The 21,538-nt window shown below is 42.1% G+C and overlaps 1 protein-coding gene across 1 annotated transcript in view; it reads right to left on the bottom strand.

Annotated features, from left to right (window-relative positions):
- Positions 1-1,344: 1,344 nt before the first annotated feature.
- DSCAM (DS cell adhesion molecule) overlaps positions 1,345-21,538 on the bottom strand; it is a gene marked incomplete at both ends in the record, with an annotated part of 439,009 nt that continues 418,815 nt past the window's right edge. The window contains 2 exons of the mRNA XM_082279051.1: positions 1,345-1,688; positions 18,818-19,120. Of these exons, the coding sequence (XP_082135177.1) occupies positions 1,345-1,688; positions 18,818-19,120 (647 nt within the window). The remainder of the gene's footprint in view (positions 1,689-18,817; positions 19,121-21,538) is intronic.

The raw sequence follows: 21,538 nt of genomic DNA, 5'->3' as shown, positions 1-21,538 counted from the left end.
ACAGCGTGTTGGCACTAATTTGGGATGCTCTGCTCCGTGTTCCCTTGGCTAGATGTGGCCAGGACACACACAAGGAGGCACTTAGCAAGGCGGCTGCAGGGCTGTTGTGTTAAAAACACCGACTGTAGTATTCAATCATTTATGCTTTGCATGAAACAAGCAATATTACTTCTCCTGGAATCAGAAGATGCAACAAAGTAATACGAGCTGACAGCTCCCACGTAACAAGCTTTTTTTTTCTTCTAGAGAAAGACCTGGAAAAACTTTTTCCCCCCGTTTTTCCTATTATGGGAAAAGTTGGGTTTTTCCCTCCCCCGCCCCAGTCCTTACGTAAGCAATGGGATTTCCATAAGAGCTGCTCCCAAGTGGGCTAAAGATCCATTCCTAAGGAGGAAGTAACGTCAGCGCATTTCTTCTGATCCAAAAAATATTGAAGCTGAACCAAAACCTCCTGGCAGGAGATGGACCAAATGCTGAGAGTCCTGGGTGGGTTTGGTTCAGAGCACTCAGGGCTCTTTGCCCCACAGCAGCAAAAAAAGGTGAGTGAACCCCAATTTTTTTCCAAAAATGTGACCCCTGAGTTCCTTTTCTTTTTTCCCAAGGCACAAGAAGACATTGCTCAGAGGACGGCACTGACATGATTATCACACTCAGGGAAAGCCACAGCAAAAGGTGATGGAAGCAGACATCACAAATAAAGGCAGAAGACCCTTTTATTTCGCATAGACAAAATGCAAAGAGTGTCTCATTAAATTAATATTAAAAAAAAAACCCAAATCAATCTCCTCACTCCACTGACACCACTCATCCTAATTAACAACAAAAAAAGAACAATCAAGGACCCATTGTCTAATTAAAAAAAAAAAGTGCAAACATGACAAAAGACTTTTTGTTTTTCCAAATCAATGTTCCTGTTGAATTCACAAAGAGGGTGATTTTCTTTTTTTTTTTTTCTTCTTTTTTTTTTTTTTTTTTTTTGTGATTTTTTTCCCTTTTAAATCTTGTCTGATGGAACTTCTGGTTAAAATGTTTTTGTTAAGTCTCCATGCACTTCGTAGAAAATCAGTAAAAACACAAACGCTTGTGAAGATCAGAAAACTGGACTCTTTTACCCAAAAATTCAGATGTCCAGTCAGATGAAGCTCACACTCAGACAGAAAAAAAGCAAGAGAGTCTTTGCACTGTCTGTCGTTCATATTATTATTTTTTTTTTGTCAAATATTTTGGCAATCTTCTTCTTTAATTATAAATATTGGAATTCAATAAAAAAAAGGTAGCTTTCATTGGATTTTTTTGTTTTTCAGTGTAAATATTTACAGCCACTGTCCAGCCATGCTCTTTTCGTTATACCAGGGTGTAAGATTTTGCGTAGGGGTTGTTGCCTTTCAAGTGGCCCCGGGAGTCCAGCAGGGATTCTTGGGAGCTGCTCATTTTTGCTTGAGCCTGTCCTAGCTCAGCTCCTTCTCGCTGAGGTAACGTTGCCACAGCACCAGGTTGCCATGACTGGACATCTCTCGTGGAGGATGTCTCCATGGGGATCGGCTCCAGCACGGTGGGACGCTTCAAGGTTCGGCTTTTCTGTGGCTCCAAGCAGGCTTGCCCCAAACCCAGGTCTCTGCTCGTGCCCTGCACGCCACGGTTCAATAAAAAGTCCATCCTAAGGTAGGGTGGCAAATGCATGAGATCACCTGGGGAGGCAAAAAGGAGAAATGAGTCTTCATTTCGGGTCGTGTGTTGTGTGGCGCTCACCCGGGGGGAGCGACTCGAGATGGTTTGGCCATCAAAGGGGAGGATCTGTGATCAGAATTTATAATTGATAGATTATTTGTCAGCCATTTACCATGCTATGATCTTACAGAATCATGAAACAAACTCTTTTTGGGCAGATCCACAAGAATTCACTGTTAATGTTTAGTTTTCATGATGCCTTAAGAGGCCTCCTAGACACAGAGACTGGACAGGAGTAAAAGAATAAAATAGCTATTTATTTGAAAGGCCTTCAAAGGTACCCCCTGGGGAGCCAGAGGCTTTTGCCAAAATGGACCCCAAGATGGACAACGGGTCACGAGTTCTTCACACTTTATAGGCTTGGTTCATTTGCATATCAGGGTTAATTCTCCAATTAAAGCTTCAGTTCAATGATGTAATTTCCCCTCTGCTGGCCCCCCTTAGAAGCTCTTTGGATTATACTTTTTGGGCCTATGATGGTCTGGGTGACCTTGGAGTGCAGGCCCAGAGAGGCTTTGTTATGTCTACCCAGCCTGAGAGAGCAGAAACCAACAGGCCACAAGAAACTTCAGAGTTACACTCTAAGCAGTACAGGATTTGAAAAACACAAAGATCAAGATCTAAGGCATCATTTACAATAGAATGAGGAGTGCAATGTGCTTTACATGCACTCAAGGCATGGAGGAGATAAAATGAAAAAACCAACAACTTTTTCTCAAAATCCTAAAGGAAAAGTCTTGGCTTTAATTTGTCAAAAAACTTGGAAAATGTGGAGGCTAAGTAAATTTCCAATTTTTATTTTACATTTTAAATGGAGACCTTCACAACTCCACTTAATGAGCCTCAATCTTGAGTAGAATGACTAAACTCTTTAAAATGGATGCAACTGTGTTAAGGTTGTAGTCTTAAAGAGATTTCTGAATAAAACAGAAACATTCTTGTCCCCATACAACAAAATATAACTGCCAACCATCATCACTCTGTTTAATTCACTACTAATTTTTTACCACTACCAAGATGCTGCTGTCTTTGTGGTAACAAAATGCACTGGGACTGGCACCCGGGCTCTTGCATCAACCCTTCCTTCTGCTCTGTATTGTCAAGAAAACCTCTTATTCATTATTTCCCCTGATTCCTGGGCCTGTTAGTCATTCATGACATTCCTTCAAGGAAATGAGAAGCAATCAGGCACATAATGACATTCCCTTCTAAAAATATTTGATGGTGTAACCTCACCTATGTGTGAAAAAAAAGCACAGTTACAGGAGTACTCAGAACAGTAATTTCCTTTCTTTAGAGATCCCTGCAGGTATGGAGCTTCTTTTTTTATGGTTGATATCAAACCCAGAGTCTCATCTACAGATGGGATGCATCCTGAATGTTTAAAGTAGGAAACTCTTGGCACCACACCACCTGTGTAGCTCTCCATGAGCTATTTAGAGCAGGAGAAATTAAAGCTGACCTGTGCCAGTGGCATAAACAACAGACCAGGAAAGCAGTTCTTCGTAATAAAACAATGTCTAACAATTTTGGTTTTTTCTAGCCCAGCTAAAAGCTGTCCCATGACCTAAAACAAAACAGGTCCTCTGCTTTCCCACGTCAGTCAAGGCACTGCAAGTCTTACCTAAAGGACCAACAGCATCTGCTCTATCCATAATTCCAGGTCACAGACAGAGAATTGCTGAGGAGTTGCATTAGGCCAGAAACTGTGTTTATTCCTACAGAAATCCCTCAGGCACAGTCTGACACCATATGTTTTATTCTGGATGCATCTCCAGCACAGGCTCACGTCACGTGGTGTTTTACCCCCGTGGAGTAAGATGGGAGTATCTCAAGATGAGGCTGACACACACCGTGGAGTTGGAGGGAGAGGGGGAGGTTTGTGATGATAATCACGCTGATTGCCTCTTGAAAAAGGAGTCGTGTTAACTTCAATTGGTTTTACTCGTTGGTTTGCCTGATTCTCCTCCAGTACCTTTCATGCCAAGCACATTCTGCATGTCAGACCTGTTTCAGCTGAGACAGCAACGTTGCTGCTGCTGGGGTGAAGGACATCAGGACATGGACACAGGAGCAGGGAGGCACCAACTCACTGCACTTATCCGTTCAGCCAAGCTGCCCGTGCGTACACCTGTGCTGTCCAACACCTTCCCTGCCCCCTTGGCACCCAGGCCCCAACCCCCTGCTCACCTCAGTTCTGCTTTTGCATCCCCTTGTAGCCCAAGACCTTCCAAAAATGCAGTGGTGGGGTTGGTTTGCTTCAAAGAGCATTCCCCGTGTGGGGAGGAGACAGCCAGGATGGGAAGTGCTTGTGTCACTGCTCCCTGTGGCTGTGCTTTTGTGCAGCATTGCCGTATCCTGGAGAAGGAGCCCTGCTCCTACCCCTCTCCTCCCCAGTGGGAGCGAGACAGGAGTGTGGGAGTGAGTGTGAGGCCCCCCCATACCTGTTCCTGCCCACTAATGAAGGTTTTGAGGAGCTTGGTTTGGCTGCCTGGGGTGTGGGGTTTCACTGCCAGGGCCCCAGTGAAGATGGGCAGCAAAATGCACCTCAGAGATCGCGACAGCAGAGAACTCTGTGAGTAATTACAATGCCAAAGTGATGACTTCCCTCTTGCCAGGCATGTTTAGAGACTGCTGGGGTCAGAAAGGGGGGGTTTTCCCCTACTCCTATGCTCCAGAGGGGTCCCTCAGCCCCAGCAGAAGAGGAAAAATTTTCTATGTTGAACCCAGTCCTGGAGCTTCTCTGCTGTGGAGATAGGATGGGAGAGCTGGGGTTGTTCAGCCTGGAGAAGGATCCAGGGAGACCTCAGAGCCACTTCCAGTGCCTAAAGGGGCTCTAAGAGAGCTGGAGAGGGACTTTTCACAAGGGTATGGGGTGATAGGATAAGGAATAATGGCTTTCAACTAAGAGTAGGGTTAGATCAGATATTAGGAAGGAATTGTTCCCTGGGAGGGTGGGCAGGCCCTGGCACAGGGTGCCCAGAGCAGCTGGGGCTGCCCCTGGATCCCTGGCAGTGTCCAAGGCCAGGTCAGATGGGGCTTGGAGCAACCTGGGATAGTGGAAGATGTCCCTGCCCATGGCAGGAGGGTTGGAACTGGATGATCTTTGCCATCCCTTCCAACCCAAACCACTCCATGAATCTATTTCCCTCAACAACCAGCCTTTTCCCAAAGGTGCTGTCACCCCAACACTGCCTGTGAGGGGCTGCCATTGCTTTGTTAACACCAGCCAGGCCATTTTGCACTCACTCCCTCTTTCTGCTGCATTTTCTGCTTTTTTGGACTTTCCAGGAAGGAGCTGGTGCAGAGCAGCAGCTGGAGCGTGGCTTATCAGCAGCTCCCCATGGATACCTCACGGAGCTGCTTCTGTGCCTTGCCACATTTGCTGCTTCTTGAGAGCCACGGGTATGAGTGGACTATAAAAAAGATGAGCACTGAACCTTACAGAGATGGAGGCTGGTTTTCAAGCTGCTGTCTAGACATTTCTCAAGTGTATTGAAGAGCTTCGGGCTATGTAAAAAAGACCTTTTTTCCCCCTTCTTAAATCTACATAAGAAGGCATAGTCAATAATCTGTGTAAACAAGATGCAGTCATTTTACTGCAATTTTCAAAATGTCTGGGGGCAAAGTTCCACTAGGATTTCAGTAATGAGAAACCACAGAGTGTAACTTGTTCTCCAAAGCTGGGTACTCAGAGCACAATCTCTGACATGGCTTCTGCAGAGCCCTCATTATTTGATGTGATGTACACATTTTCCCAGCATAAAAAGTGCCAGTGCTCCTTCTTATCTGTGAGGAGCATCTCTCCCTGCAAATGCTTATACAGCACAGCACATTATTAAAATCACTAGCAAAGGAAAATTTTGAGAATGCAACTTTTTCCTCTGTGCTAGGGTTGAAAGGGTCTTACAGGATGAAAAAAAAAATCTTTGATTTAGAAGAACTAATGGGTTTCTGACTTCAAAACACAATCTTTGAATTATAACCACAGGGGTTCACCTTTGCCATTCCTACATCAATTCTTAAGGTATTTTTGAGCAGAAAAAATGCTTCTTGCTGTATCTCTGGAGTTACTTGGGAAGACTTTGGTTCTTATCCTCTGGACACAACAGTGTAGGCATTTTTTTGGGTTCTTGCTATTTAGCTGAATGATGTTTTTTTTGGGCAAAGCATTATGAAGTTTCAGGATGGTTCATTGCCTTTGATGCTCTAATTACCTCTTTTCAGCTATGTTTGTGCCTTATTAGTAATGAAAGCAAACCTTTCAAGTGCATGAGCACTGCAAATGAGCATGTTTAATAATTCATGCATTTTGGCTTAATTAGTACAAAAGACATTCTAAAACTATGGTTTTCTGATGCATTTTTAAAAATGGGGTTTGGACTGGACAATCTTCAGAGGTCCCTTCCCACCCCGACCTTTCAGTGATTCCGCAATTTTTAAGGAAGGAGAATTTGCTGTTTAAGAACCTTGAGTTTGTACAGAAATAATGAAGATGCAGTCAAATCTGAATGCTGCAATTTAAGCCAGAGCTACCTCAGTCTTTTCTTTTACTTAATGGCCAAGCCTCTAATGAATTATTTAGTATAGTACATTTAAGAAAATGTTAGTTCAAATAAATATCTGTAAACAAATGCTAAAAATCATTTACTATGACATTTACCATAAGCAACACGTTCTACCAAAAAGGGTGTATTTTCTGAGGTAATGCAGCACCAAATAAAAATAATTTACTGTTATTTCAGTACAACTAAGCTGACATAAAGCACTTTGCAAGAAAACAACAGACATTTTTAGCCATATTCCAGAGGTCAGCTTCAGGTGTGGGAAGGGTTGGGATGAATTTGACAGGCTACATGCAGGGAAAAACATCACTGCTGAATTTTTCTTGGATTTTATTCAAGATTTTATTCTGCTGTCTCGTCTGCAGAACTAAACCAAGCTGAGAAGCACTCCTTTCTCCCAAAAGATTTACCTCATTCCTCTTTCAAATGCCAGAGAGCTTGCATGGGTTTTTGTTTTGCTTTCATCTACTCCAGAAAAAAAAAATTCTAAGGATTTGTGCTATTTTCAATACAAGGATCATCACAGACTGCAAAAAAGATGCTCTTACCAAGTTTTTACATGAGAGCTCTGTGCATTTTCTCATGAATCAGAACCTCCACTAAAGCAAAAGCAATTTGTCTTCTCAACACTCCAACAGAGATAGCGTTAGTGACGGCGACAGCCTGAGGGTTTTCGAGTTCTGGTTGTCATGTGGAGGAAATTCCGTGCTATTTGAGAGATTATCTCAGGAAGTTTTGAGAAGTAGTGCTGGTGACTATGACAGGGTGTTTTATTTAACAAAGGTAAGGATAAGCCAGTGTAGTGGTTTGGTCCAAGATACTCATTACCTATGACAGACTGCTTCAATAGGCCATTCACACATTCAAGATCCAGTGGGCAAAAGAAAAGTTCTCAGAGATCTCTCTGGGATTATTCCATGGGATCAGAAACCATGCCAGGGTTGAATCCATAGAGCCCTGTTAGCTCAGGGAAGGTGCTGATGTAATTATGTTCATTTGGGAGCAGAGTACGACCTTGTGCAGTGCTGGGGGAAGGCAAGTGCTGTGCAGATGGACTCCCACTCTGTTGGGCATCCTTTGGCTTGTTCTGACTTTGGAAGGGGAAGCACTGATGGGATATTGTGTTTTCCTTTGAAAGGAAGCAAAGGAGACAGAGCTGCTGACATAGGTCTAAGCTCAGGTTTATGCTGATTAAAAAATTTAGTGGGGTTTTTCCAGCTCACTAGTACAGTAAATAAATCAGTGAAGCCTTTGCTGCTACTCACAGGCTGTTTTTCAGGACTGCCTATAAGGGAAAAACAAGGAAAGAGTGGAGGGCTTGCAAGGACAGGGTGAGAGGTTTGCTAAAAAAAAAAAAAGAGTGTAAGTGATGCTTAGAGGTCTTTGTCACATTCAGAACTGACACACCATTAAAAACTTAGCAGGCAAAGCTTTCTTGGACAGCAGCAGCTTGGTCTGAAGCCAGGCTGATAGCAGCAGTAGCATTTCTCACAATTGCTGCTGTCAGTGTTGGAAACCTGCTGGTGCTCCCTCCCTGTCCATCTCGTGTCCGTGTACCGAGCCCGCAGAGCGTTCCGCACTGCGCCGAAATCACCCCCTCACCTGCAGGGCTCCCAGCACTCTGCAGCACCAGGGATAAACACACCTAATGAGCAATAAAACCAATTATTTGGTCACCTTGGTGCTGTGTCCTGCTCAGCCAAGCAGGGCTGTGGGGGGGTGGGCAAAGAGGATCAGTCCTGCACCTCCTTGCTCGGCTGATAAAGGTCCCAGGATCTGCTCAGTGTGGAACTGCCTTTCCAATTCGTTGGATAGTTGTTATTTTCTTGCAGTAACATGCCACAAGTGGAGAGTAAAAATTTCTGAAGGGTGCTTTGAATGCCAGGGCTCCACTCTCTAGAGCCAGTATTGAAATGCAGAGGGAATCTCCACATGCAAATTTCTGACTGGCCGAATGAATGAGAACCTCAGCTCACTGTCGACGGGAGCACACCATTATCAGCACATTCAGGAGCTTGAACGTTCCTTCTGAGGCCACTTTTTCAAGACAAACATTGGATTTAATAATTCTCCAAGGTGGTCTAGAATAAATGGCAGAAGGTCTGAGAACTTAGATTACATTCTCAGGAGCAGCCAAGCAGCAGAAGTGGAAAGGAAGGAGGGAAGAGACAGGGCACAGCTTCCTCAATAATGAAAAAGCTGCTGTGAGAGCAGGCACATGTCCTTCCCTTCTCCACAGCAGCTTCATCCTCTGCTCAGATGCCCTGGAAAAAAGATGGAAGTGCTCAGCATCTGGGGGGTACTTTACAGTAACTGAATGCAGGGTGTTGGACAAGGCCAAGGAGTCTGGATGCATTTCAGCTGCCAACCTGCCCTTCCTGGCTCTCTGACCTACAGCATCACATCCTCTGGGCCGCTCACTGTGTTTCAGCAGGCAGCAAAACACCCCACCCTTATGCTGTTTATATTTTTCACCTAAATAGGTGAAAAATGTTAGAGAAATAGCCAAGTTTCCCATTTCTCGATGGAGAAATCAGAATTCCCTGTCACCTCTGCAGGGCTGTACTTTAGAACTGGCATCTTTCTTCACAAAAACTGCGCCCTCATAGATGGTTTGGAGATCTATAACACCTAGTTAAATGTTTCACATTGCAGTCTACTAAAACTGGCATTTTTGTAAAAATACTCAAAATACCAGCTGTGATTCACAGAGCAAAATAAAAACAACAGTTGCTGTTGACTACAGTCGTTGGAGTTATCTCTTAAGGAACACCAGGGTATCAGTAAATCTGTAGTTCAGGAGCCAAATTTGCTACTGCTATAAATCAGTGACTCTATGGATTTCAGCAAGACTACAAATTGATTTCTACTTACTGGAGATTAGGTTTAAGTGACTGAAAATGAGGATTCCAACTAATGTGGATTTTTTTTCTTTTTTTTTTTTAAAGGTGATTCATTTTGTTATTTAGATTTAAGCCTTCTGATTCCAAGAAAAAGCCTTTGATCAAGATGTCTTAAAGTAAAAGCATGACTGCTGTAGCTGAACTGAAATCATCCATCTGAACTACATTGACATAACAGACTGTGCAGCTGCCTGAGAGGATGGCAGGAGCCTTGATTATCACATTGTTACCTCTTCCTGGAAGATCTAATGGAACAGGAATTGAAGCACGTTTTTGGTTTGCATTTCTCTAAGCAGAACTTGGGTCTTTAATGCAGTGCTGCACATTCAAAAGACCTGTCAGATGCTTTGTCCCTTCCAGAAGTAACTTTAAGGGGAACTGACATATTTTTAAGGGCTTCTCTGACACTGAGCTGAGGAAGGAAGGAAAAACTGATTAACTCCAGGGGTCAGACAGATTTAGACCCTATGGATATGCCATGTGGATGTCCAGCCTCACAGGGCTGGTGCACCTGCACAACTGATGCCCTCCTGCTTGGATTTAATGGGGTGTCTAAGTTATAAAAACATGGAAAAGGGGCCTCACTGTGTAAATCAATACCCACTGCAGGACTAAATTCAGCAAATTTGTCAATAAATACTGAAATGGTGATAGGAAAGGTAAGCCCAGGAGCGCTCCCTTTCCATCTGCGCCTTGTCACGCAAGAGACTTCATGCATTTTTAAGGATGTTCTGAGACAGCACTCTCTGGCCAGTGGCTGGGAAAACTTGGAAAACCATGCTGAAAACCTCGGTGAGGTGCCCCTGGTTAGCAAGGCTGGAGTTTTAAAACTCATTTGCTGGTCCTGAGTGCAGTGAACAGAAACTGTTCAATTATACATGACTTCAGCTGGGGGTTAAATCGATCGTGACTCCATGGAAACAGGTTTGTTCCTGAGATATGTTGGGAGCCTGGATTCAGCACAGAGGCTGGAGAGGTGAGGAGTATCCAGGGTTCACTGGAACCAGCGGGAGCTGCTTTGTTGACCTCTCCAGGCTCCGAGCCATTCCTGTGAATTCAGGGATAAACCTGACCATGCCACGGCAATGGGAAAGCAAAACACGCTGCTAACAGAGCTGGGCAGGTCAGGCTGCAGCAGGGAAATCAGTACCAGCACTGCCCTGCTGCTCTGCTGAGTTAGGGGTGAATTAGTGTAACTTAGTCTCCCCATGTCCATGGTGAATCCCCTGAGTGGTGCATCATTGCATTTTTGTTAATGAATCCTCTGGGACCAGGGGTTCTCACAGCTGTCACATTTAAATTAGGGGTGCTGACACAATACTGAAATACATCTGCAGAGCTGTGCTTTAAAGGCCAGCACACAAAGCTCTTCCCTGGATGGCATGCACCATCACCACAGTCAGATTAGGACTGTTAAAACAGAAGTTTTTTCTCTAGTGATATGATTTCCTGCTTTAATTTCCAAGAAGAAAAAGAGCACAAGCATGACCTTTCTTGCAGGTGAGATTTGGTTTCCATTTTCAGGTGTCATAGTGCCAGCTCTCCTGTAGAGCTCAGATTGCACTCAGGTCCTCTTGGCACAGGGGAAATAACAGAGCCTGAAGTCAGTTAAATCAGGAATGGCTATAAATGTCTGCAAGGACCTTACAGCAAGGCTGGATCAGTTCTTGTCTGTATGGAAAGCACTGCTGCAGGTTACCTTGGGCTGGCTGACAGCAAAAATCACATACACTGTGTCTCAACACTGTGAAGGTGAAATTATTTGGCATTTTCAAAATTAAGTATCTAGTTTTTGTAGGAGTGAGGTTCAAGTTAGGGACACAACAGAACTGCTCTAAAATATCTGTTGTGTTAATTGAAGTGGACTCAGCATCTTGGGTTTGATTTGGAACTTTTGCTGGTAGTCTTCACAATTTAATATTGAAATTATGACTGTAAGAACATGAAAGTAGCTGAAAATTTACTGATAAATGTAATCCTTGCTTTAGGCATAAAACTCTTCAGTCACTACAGCTCAATCAAATGTCTCTAAAGCTACAGAAAACATGGGTAGCCTACTTTAATAGCTGCAGCCTATATATATATATATATATGTCTATGTATATGGACCACTAGGCAAATAATCTGCTTTAGAAAACCAAAATTAAATTAAAATTTTAAAACCCCACACTTTTAATAAGAAAGATTTTGTTGCTAATCAAAAGATAGGAAACAGGCATTCTTGGGGGGGAGGGGGAAGGAAGGGGGTTTTCTTAACATGCAACTTGTAGTCTAGAAGAAATAGAAAAAAAACCCCAAGAGCATCCTGAATCAGAGCAGTTTGGGACACTTCATATTTCAAATCAAAATAAAGAATAAATTAGGAAGCAACAGGAAAAGGTAATTGTGCTGCTACACACTCCTCACAGGGTCTTTGAGGAATTGGTACCACCTGTTTCTCTGCTCTAATTAAAAAAATCCTCCTAACACCAATATCACTAGTTCATGGATGACAATTGTAAAAATAATTTAGATTACTTTAATCATAGTCTCACAGAAGGCTTTGAGTTACATGTTAAAGATCACTTAGTTTCAAATCCTTCCACTATCCCAGGTTGTTCCAAGCTGTGTCCAACCTGGCCCTGAACACTTTCAAGGATGAAGCAGCCACTACTTCTCTGGAAAACCTATTCCAGTGCCACCAATGACTTGAATTTAGCTTGCAGATGCCTTCTATAATATCTAAAATGGAACTTTCACATCACAATTGCACAGAAACCTTGTAACTGAACAGCTGCCCTGTTTAAACTCAAGATTCACACCCATATAGTTTTCCTTTCTGATCTCAGAATATTTCAGCTTCTGATCTGAACCTGTTTAAGTTCATTTTTATTGTACTGGCAAGGTTAAACAACTTGCAGTGGGAGCCTTCCTGTCTGTAAATCCACCAGAATAAAAATGAAAGCCAGTGATATCAAGTATGTAGTCACGTCAAATTAAATGCAGAATTAAATGCTTTTCATCCCTGCAGAACATTCTGCTTTTCTCAGCTGAAGGAGAAAAAGCTCCTGATACTCCACAGAAAAAAAAATCTGAGACAAGATAAAGGCAATTTCCTCTCATCACTGATGTGCCTTTTCCAGGATAAGCAGCAAATGGCACAGTCTGTCTCTTTGTGAGATGCTCCTGCTCTTCCAACAGTGCAGTAGAAAATAAAAGGAAGGTGTTCCAGGCAAAGAAGGATTTAATATGGAAACATTAGAGATGCTCATCTAGGGGAGTAATTTCAGGATACATCACATAAGTGTAAGTTTATATACAAGTTAACAGTCACATTAAGAGTATTTACTACTGCTAAAAATGTAGTCTTAAAAATGGCAAGAAGGTTTTTTCCCCACTCTGTGCCTGTCCTTCTGTTTTTCCACCTGCTTATTTTGATTTGTCTCCTTATGTACTTCTCTCAAAACTGCATCTTGGTCTCTCACTGTGGAGTCAGGATGGTGATTTCTTTGCTCTGTACACACATTATATACAATGTGTGCATATATATTCACATTTTTTAGTATATATTCTATTGTATTTGAAACCAGACAGTGCAAATATAAAACTAAGACAGAAGACAACCCACATCTCAGCCTTTGTGTACTTTGCTGGTGGATTTCTGGACAACAACAACAACAACAACAACAACAAAAGATACATAGATTACTCTGTATCTTCAAGAAATTCAGTTTTGGGTCTGGAAACTGTGGAATTACAGAATTAATGGAACAGTTCTCCATTTTTGGTCAATACAGGATAATATAATAGGCATGAGAAAAGGAGGCTAAAGGTGAGCTGTCAAAAGTCCCAGCCTTTGCTGAATCCCCAGTGGCCAAATTTGTATCGGATTCAGTCACGGCCACTGTTGGTGGAGCTCTGTCAGCAGCTTTCCAACAGAAATCCTGTCCCTAAACAGACTCCAATCACTGTGTCAGAGGCAAATAACTGCTTCACCCTTGAATTCACAGGGCAGTGGAAAAGAGTTCACATCTCGGGCTACAGGCCTGACGCTGGAAAAATACTGTGCCTTCTCTTGCTGTGTGGTTCTTATTTTTCTCATTATGCTAAGCACCTTATTTTTAGCTGCAATAACTGAATTCTGGAAAAGAAGATTTGTTTCTTGTCTTGGGTGTTTAAAACAACATTTAGGCACTGCAGGTAATATCCAGACTGCATTTAAGGGACCCTTGTAAATCATTTCATAAAAGTACTTGCATTCTGTAGCTCAAGGATTGTCTATGTGTTAAGGCTTTGCTGTTCAATCATCAGGATTAGTCAAAGCTGTGAGAAACTTCTAAATTGGGTCAAGAATGCTAATTAAGGCATCTGAAATACTGAGAGAACCTGATCATTCAGCAAAGCTGGAGAGGTTAAATCAGTATTTTTTCCTAGTTAATATCCAGTAGCCTGAAGGGCTAGACTTGGGCTGCTTGACTCAGGTGCCCAGCTGTAAAAACCCAAGAAGTGTCCAAATTTGGATGGTGAGGGCTTGGCTGAGAACAGGCCTGGCCTTGGACTGCTGGCCAAATCTCCTCTGGGACATAGGGCCCAAGGAGAAGGGCTGGAAGATGGAGAGGATGGAGCTCTGCCCTTGCCCTCCAACCAAGAACACAAGGACAGCAGGAGGAAAGTTCTTCCAGGGGAGCAGGGGCTTGGAGAAGGAGGGCTCCTGCTTTATACAGGTGTAAGGAACCAGGACAGCATTCAGGTGCTCTTGACATCTTCATGGCTGTGAAATCAGTCCCTGGAAAATCTTTTTTTCAGAGTCTGCCTCTCCAAAAATGCCATTTCTCCCCACTCACGAGCAGGTTTCTTTCCAACCTGGTTCCTTTCACCAGGTGAAAGTTTGTGGAGGAAGTTCTGAGATATAAAATCTTGTGATACTTTAAATGCATTTCCAAACCCTCTAGTCTGATACACCCCCTGAGTGATATTTCTTCTCTGGGATCATATTTGGGATGCTTTTGTCCTTCAGGGGTTTTATATTCATGTGATCTCTCCCCACTTTCGAGGAGGTGGGAGGGTCAAAAATGACCTTGAACTTGTTTTGTGACATCAGGTAGAGAAATTCCTGGTCCAAGTCAAACTAACTCTTAAGGACAATGTCATATATTAGCAAAGGTTCTTTTTACTGCTGATTAGCAGAAGAGAAAAATATAATTGGGGGTCTGAGTTTTGCAGTACCCCTGTGGAAAGAAGGTTTCTGAAAATTGCAAGAAGTTAAAATTTTCTAGATATTTCCCTTTCAAGCCCTTGTCAGATGTTATTTCTTCCAAGCACGAGCTCCATTGCCAGGGGATGCAAGTACGTGGTCTGTCCACAAAAAGCCCCAAGACATAAATAGAACTTGGGATGCAAAGAATATCAAAATATTTCCCAGTTAATAGCTGTTCTTTTCTCCAGCACAATAATTTAGGGGTAAAGAGAAGAAAAAACCCAACGGGCTTCTTGGCTGAGGCTATTACTGAGATTTAAAATTATAATAACAGGAATCTATTTTTAATAAACTGCTGCGGCAATGTTTATTGCAGTTAAGAATAATTGTTATGATAACTCAATTTGTGATTATTGTTCTTAAAACAGAAAAAAGGAACATTATTATAAAACTCTTTGAACCTCTACAATTATCTTCCATTTTTCTACATTACAGACTCTTTGATGGCACAGTGGGAGGTAGGAAGAGAGTACATTTCTTTCCAATTTCTGTCCCTTTTTTTGGAGGATGAGGGACTGACTCATTTGTCAACCTCACAGGTAAACTTGGGGTTACAACCGTTGAAATTTATGAATATTTATATGAAAAAAATTGCCTCAGTTTTGCTCTACTTAAATGATTCCTTGAGGACCTGATCTTACTAACCAAACCTGTAGTTAATGACAGCTGTGGGGGGGAGAACAATAATCCCAATCCTAAACTTCTGGGAGTTTTGATGCTGAGAAAGATGCAACAAAAACAATGTGTTGCCATCATTTTTACAGCATGAAGAACTTTAACAGTGCACAGGAGTTAAGAAGACCTACTTTTGTAAAGGATGTGATTTATCCCACAGCTTTAAAATCCTGCTGTGCTGTTTTTACTGCTTCAATTTTCTCTTTTAAGGTGCCTTCTGGGACACACGACTATTCTGATGGCATCCTGAAAAATGTCACCATCTACAGTGGGTCACTTTCAAGGCCTGGGCAGATTAGGCCTGACAACTCTGTGCAGTCCCCAAAACCTCATGTGCAGGTGTGCATCCATCCCTTCACTTTTTGGAAGCTGTGCAGAGGCTGTTGTTAAGCAGCAATTCCAGTTTGCTGGGTGGTTTGAAATGTGATGCTACAAAAGGGAGAATAACGATGTGGTTGTTAGTGATGAAGCATGAACTACAAATAGTCACAGAATCACAGGATGGTTTGGGTTGGAAGGGACCTTAAAGATCACCCAGTGCCACCCTAGGGACACCTTCCACTATCCCACGTTTCTCCAAGCCCCATCCATCCTGGCTTTGGCCACTTCTAGGGATCCAGGGGAAGCAACAGTTTCTCTGGACAACCTGCTCTAATCTTATCTTTTTCCAGAAATCTGCTTGGGGAGTTGTAAAGCCAAAGCCCAGATGAAGTTGAATCTGGCCAGGGACGTCAAAGACAACAGGAAAGTCTTCTGTAAATTTATAGGTGACAACAGGAAGACCAGGGAAAATGTGGCCCCACTGCTGAATAGAACCTGGTGACACAGGACGTGGAAAAGGTTGAGACCCTAAATGCCTTATCTGCCTCAGTCTTCATTAGCCAGACCAGCCTTCAGGAAGCCCAGGTCCAAGAGATCAGTGGAACAGTCTGGAGCAAGAGACTTACCCCTGGTGGACAAGGATCAGGCCAGGGAATGCTTAAGCAAAGTGGATATGTATAAATCCGTGGGCTTTGCTGGAATGTGCCTACCAGTGCTGAGGGACATGGCAGATGGCACTGAGGCCACTGTCAATGGTCTTTGATTGATCATGGTGATTGGGAGAAATGCCTGAGGACTGGAAAAGAGCAAATGTCACTCCTGTCTTCAAGAAGGACAAAAACAAGGGTGCAGAAACCAAGAAGCCTCTTGGCCTCATCTCCATCCCTGGGAACTCAGCAGCAAACTCCACCATTTCCTTTTGTGAGTTAAGTTGCAGCTTTGCCATTGGGTGGATTCACTTCCAAATGTCCCATTTATCAAAATACCTTTTTCTAAAAGTCTTTCTTCAGACTTTCTTATAATTGTTGGGGATTATTTTGAAAAACAGAGTATTCATTGCAAACTCTTGAACTTTACTGCAACTGTAATTTGCAACAGGCAGCAGTTTGAAAAGGGAGGTCAGAAATTAAGAAGGAGGAGAGAGAAGTGATTGAAAGTGATGTTTTCCCAGAAAGATTGATTTGGCTGAGAAGAAAACCAAAGCACCATGAAAACAGGTGAAAACTCTCTTGGAAGAAAAGATTTACTTCAAGGAAGAATAAAGCAGAACAGTGATTTATCTCAAACGTCCTCATCTACTGAAACCAAATACCTTAAGTTTTTTTATTTCTTCTCCATGTTCTGAAATGGAGAATGACTTTGATTAATTGTATTTGAATTACTAATTGCCTCTGGCAAATTTCTGAAGTGGTGGGTAAGAAAAGAAAGATGCCCAGTAAGTGTTTCCTCAACAGCTTGAAAATTAAATATTGGTCTGTCTGCTACTGCTGAAAGTTCTTTCTATCCATATGTTTTGTTTAAAACCCTTCATAAAGTGACCTTTAAAAATGCATTATTCAATATTTATGGGCCAGCATTCAAATTGCCCCACTGGAACACTCAATTATGTTTTCAAGGTAATGAAGCTAATTATTAATTTTATAATATATTTGATTTCCTTGCTGCAAAGGAAAGCTAAAGCTAATCAAGAAAAGTAGGGGAAAAAAATAAAGCCATTAAAACTAACAGAGCTAAACATGACTACAAGTCTGTAAATCACTGGAGGGGCTCTAAGGTTGTTCCAACCCTGGAAGATTTTACTCAAGCACAGGGACCAAATTTTGGTTCTATATGCCCTAGAGAAAATCAGCTTTATATGGAATATATTAGAATATTTCCAAACACTAAATATGCATAAGTAATGTATTTGGAACATGAAAGGAAAGAGAGCAAGATGTTTGTTAAAGAAATGATAAAAAATATCTGTTGACTGCTTGGAAGGAAAGAGTTCAGTTTTGACTTAGCTGTGAGTGGAGATGCTTCCCTTTAGCAGAACGGGGACAAATATTTATCTTACTCCTTTGGAGTTAGAAATGAAAAGTAGTTCTATCTTAATCTATTTCTACAGCTCCTGGGTTTGTGGTTCTACCCTGTGACTACACAGAAAGCAGCAATTTCTCCCACTATTTTATTTCCTACTTATTTTCCTCCTTATCCATCTGTGTGACACACTAATTTCCTGCCTTGAGTATTATAACTCTCTACCTTCTGCTTGGGCTTTTTCTTCCCACATTTTTCTTTTAGCTTTCTCTAGCCAAATCCTTGATGCTTTCTTTCCAGTGTTCCTGCTTTTGAATGACCCTTCCTCACCCCACTGCCCACCTTCCATTCCTCTGTCCTCACAACCACTGCTTGTTATGGTGAATATTAAGCAAAAGACCCTAAATAGATTATTAATTAATCTTTTTCACACAGATGAGCACCACTGATTACTTTCTGTGTGTCTGAGCGGCAGCACTCACACTGGCAAATATATGTAATAAAATAAAATAAAATAAAATAAAATAAAATAAAATAAAATAAAACAAATCATGTTTTCAGAAAGCAAACAAATATAATTATGCCTTTTTCCCTTTTCAATCCTCCTCTGCAGTGCCACATCCTGTATCCTGTAACAAAGACTGACAAATCTTCTGAGATTTTATAACCTGCTTGATCTCAGAGTGCCACAATTAACTTGCCTGTGCTGTTAGGCAGAAAGGTATCAGTAGAAACAGCATCTTTGTGATCTAGAAATTTGATTGAGCCCTGGAGTTGGATGCCCCTCAAGTACCTTCAGTCAGCAATGAGTTGGAGCCTTAAATTCTGCCTTTTTTTTATTCTCCCCCTGATTTAGATATCCCAAGTTTGATATTTAGGTGGTGTCAAAGAGAGAGTGTAACAGCTCCAGGATGTCACCAAAGGGTTGTTCCATGTCTAACAAGCCACAAGGCAGAAGGGACAAGCACATCTCCTGCAATCTGTCTTTATGAGCAGTTACTGAGAGCGAACTTTCGCTCCCAAGCACGAAGCACAGCAGTGAGACATTTTATTAGAGACTGGTTTGAGCTGGAGATGGGCAGATGCACCCACATATGGTCTTATTTATCCCAGAAGGGTCAATTGCCTGATGGCTGCAAGTGTGAGGAGTGGATTTAATGGCTCAGCCAGCCTCTTTTCTGCTCCTAAATTCCCGTACCTTCTATACATGGGAGAATATGCTCACACATTCTATTAACCGGAACAAACCCCAGTTATCTCTGTGAGTAGTTCCAGGAGATATTGTGATCTACCCTCTCCTGCTTCCCAGCCTCGGTGTGTGGGGTGAAACCCTCCCCAGAGTGACCACCACCTTCCTTCTGCTGCCTCACCTGGCCGATGTGCCTTGGGAACTGCCATGTTCATCACCCTCCCTCCGTCCTGAGGCTTGGGGGGGGACGCGGTGAACCTGCAGATGCCCGACTCGGACGGCGTGCTCGAGGTGAGGCTGTCCGTGTAGTCGTTGGTCCCTGCCGTGAGCTGCTCCGAGGAGGTGTCTGATATGAAGCATTCTGTGATGGTGAACTTGGCGTGCCTCAGCTGCTCTTCCATCTTGGCGTGCTCGTAGGCCCTCGCCAGCTCTTCGTACGTAGAGGAGGCACTTTCTGTGGAGACCATGCTGCTCCTCGCTCGATCTAAGCCATGGGAATGGGAACGAGGGGAGAGAGAAAACATCTGCACAGTTGTTTTTGGGAGGAAAGCCATGAGCATAGTATTTCAGAGTAAAGCAGAGAGCCCTTGAAATTATCAAGGTGATTTAAGTGAATCTGCTTCGCTGTAAATGCCTGCACAAGGGTTAGTTTAGTCAGGAACTCAACAATTACTGATAATCTAAAGTGAAGTCTTATCCTGTGAGCAGCATTAGGTGCCTTAGCATTAAATTCATGTTTCTTTTATAAAAAATAACCTTTACTACATGAAAAATGCCACTTTAAAAAAACCCCAAACATTTCTCTAAATCTTAAATGCCTTCAAAAGGTTTCAAACCCACAAACCAGATTTAGCAAAGTAAGAAACATCTTCTTTACATTGTCTTTTTAATGCATCTCAGAAATATTTCACTGGGGTTATGTACAGGTGAGAAAGGACAGTCTTTTTGTCCTGTTTCCATCATACTTTTTTTTTTTTTTTTTTTTTTTTTGGACAGTCCTGAGAACAAAGGTCAAATAGAAAGGCAGTAGCTCTCAGATATTGTCTCTCTAGACACCAGGTAAAACACTAACTCATTTCATTTGGAACAAAGGTCTTAAGAAAGCAATATTTGGCAACTACAGCCTGCAGTCATTCAGGTGCCTTTTTTCAGTGCTGCTGAGGCTAATGGAATTCATATTTGACACACAGGTTATTACGACCTACAAGCTGTTCTTTTCTGCTGATGAGCTTCTGAGAATATCAATATTTCTTAAACAACACTATTATTGAAGATGTAAATGGCTACTGATACATTAAAAAGCACTCTGGAAATGCAGGACTCATTTCTGCAGGGATGGAACTGCTGGGCTTTTGCACCCACAGTGTTTCTACTCCAGTGGGCTGGAAGAGCAGAGGACTTTTAAAAGTTCCGTGGGCAAAAGTCATGTTTTATCACAAGATCTGTGCAATTTCAGACATTGTTGGTGATGTTCAATAAACAGGCACAGTGTAATAGCTAATTCATAAAAATGGACCTCATTTTAGCAGCCAAAGGCAAGTGTGTGTCGTTATTGCAAATCTTTATCTTTTTTATTGCGTGCCTGCACCCCTGCACCAGTTTTCATTGTGCACGAAGAACAGTACTCCTGTCACTTGTAAATATGGCCATCCATTATTTAAAATGACAAGTACTTCTGCAATATGCTGTAACTTGCTTAAGATTTTGAGCTGACCAGAACCTAACAGGGTTTCTTTTGATTTTTCTTTTTTTTTTCTTTTCTTTCCACCCACAGGAAATATCAATCTCCTTTTCACATTTGATTTGTAAATCAGACCACTGTGATGTCTTTCCAAATTTCTGATCAACTGGAAGCTGCCAGGAGGCAGCAGTTGACCAGTGCCATAGAGCAGTGCATGTGAATATCATGGTCATGCAAAGGTCACAGCTTGGTCCATGAAGATCAGGACCTGCAGCTTCCCATATCCCATGCCAAGAGGGAGAATATTCCCAGACCAATCTGCTTGGACATGTCCTTTAGATTTGATAAAAGTTTATCCAAGCCCAGAGTGAACTTTATGAAACTTCTTGAACTTCACAAATATAGATTGATCAGGAAATTTCTAATGGCCTCTAGTTAGAACATTTGAACTTGGTCACAGGTATGAACTGCTGCCAGGCATTTCTCCTAAGCTCAAAAGCTGCTGCTCTGTAAGCCTGGAATGGTTTTGATAAGTGCTAAACTCTGCCAAATATCAACTGCATCAACCAGCTCCAGAAATCTGAATTCCAGATTGGAGAAGTGATCAAATGTGCACATTAGCTCAATTGATTCTTGAACACATAATTTGGCTACGTATGTTTATTTGAAAGTTTTAAACTTCTGAAGCACTTAAATTAAATGGACTCTACTCTTTTCCCAGAAACCAAGTGGTGTAATAGAGCTGCTTTTTTGGCACAAGAAAACCTTTCCTAAGCATGATCTAAAGCTTGCTATCCCTTACATAAATCACCATGAGCTCAAAGGTAGACACAGAGTAGAAAAGTAGGCTTGTTAAAATATAAATTATGAAGTGTGTTTACATAATTTTAAGTAGTTTGTGTACTAAACCACACAGCAAATTTAATTTCTGCCTATTGCCACACTCACTGGAAAATATCCTTGGGTGGCAACAGGTTGGAGCATATCCAAATGCACCTGAAATCTGGAGTGTCTACAGAAAGGGTTTCTGAGAGGAGATTTGTAATTTATATTTTGATCTGTATATCTATTAATCTTAAAAATTTATGATAATTCTACCCGAAGGTTGTCAGCTGGCTGGAGGTATCTATTGACTGCCATTACCTTATGGAGAGAACATCGGGGTCTATGAGTTTAAGAGGGTGAATTATGAAACAATGAGAACTCCAGGCTGTAAATTCC

The sequence above is a fragment of the Coloeus monedula genome (genome assembly GCF_965178545.1).
Source record: "Coloeus monedula genome assembly, chromosome: 3".
Classification (NCBI taxonomy): domain Eukaryota; kingdom Metazoa; phylum Chordata; class Aves; order Passeriformes; family Corvidae; genus Coloeus; species Coloeus monedula.
This window is presented reverse-complemented; position numbering and strand designations above follow the sequence as displayed.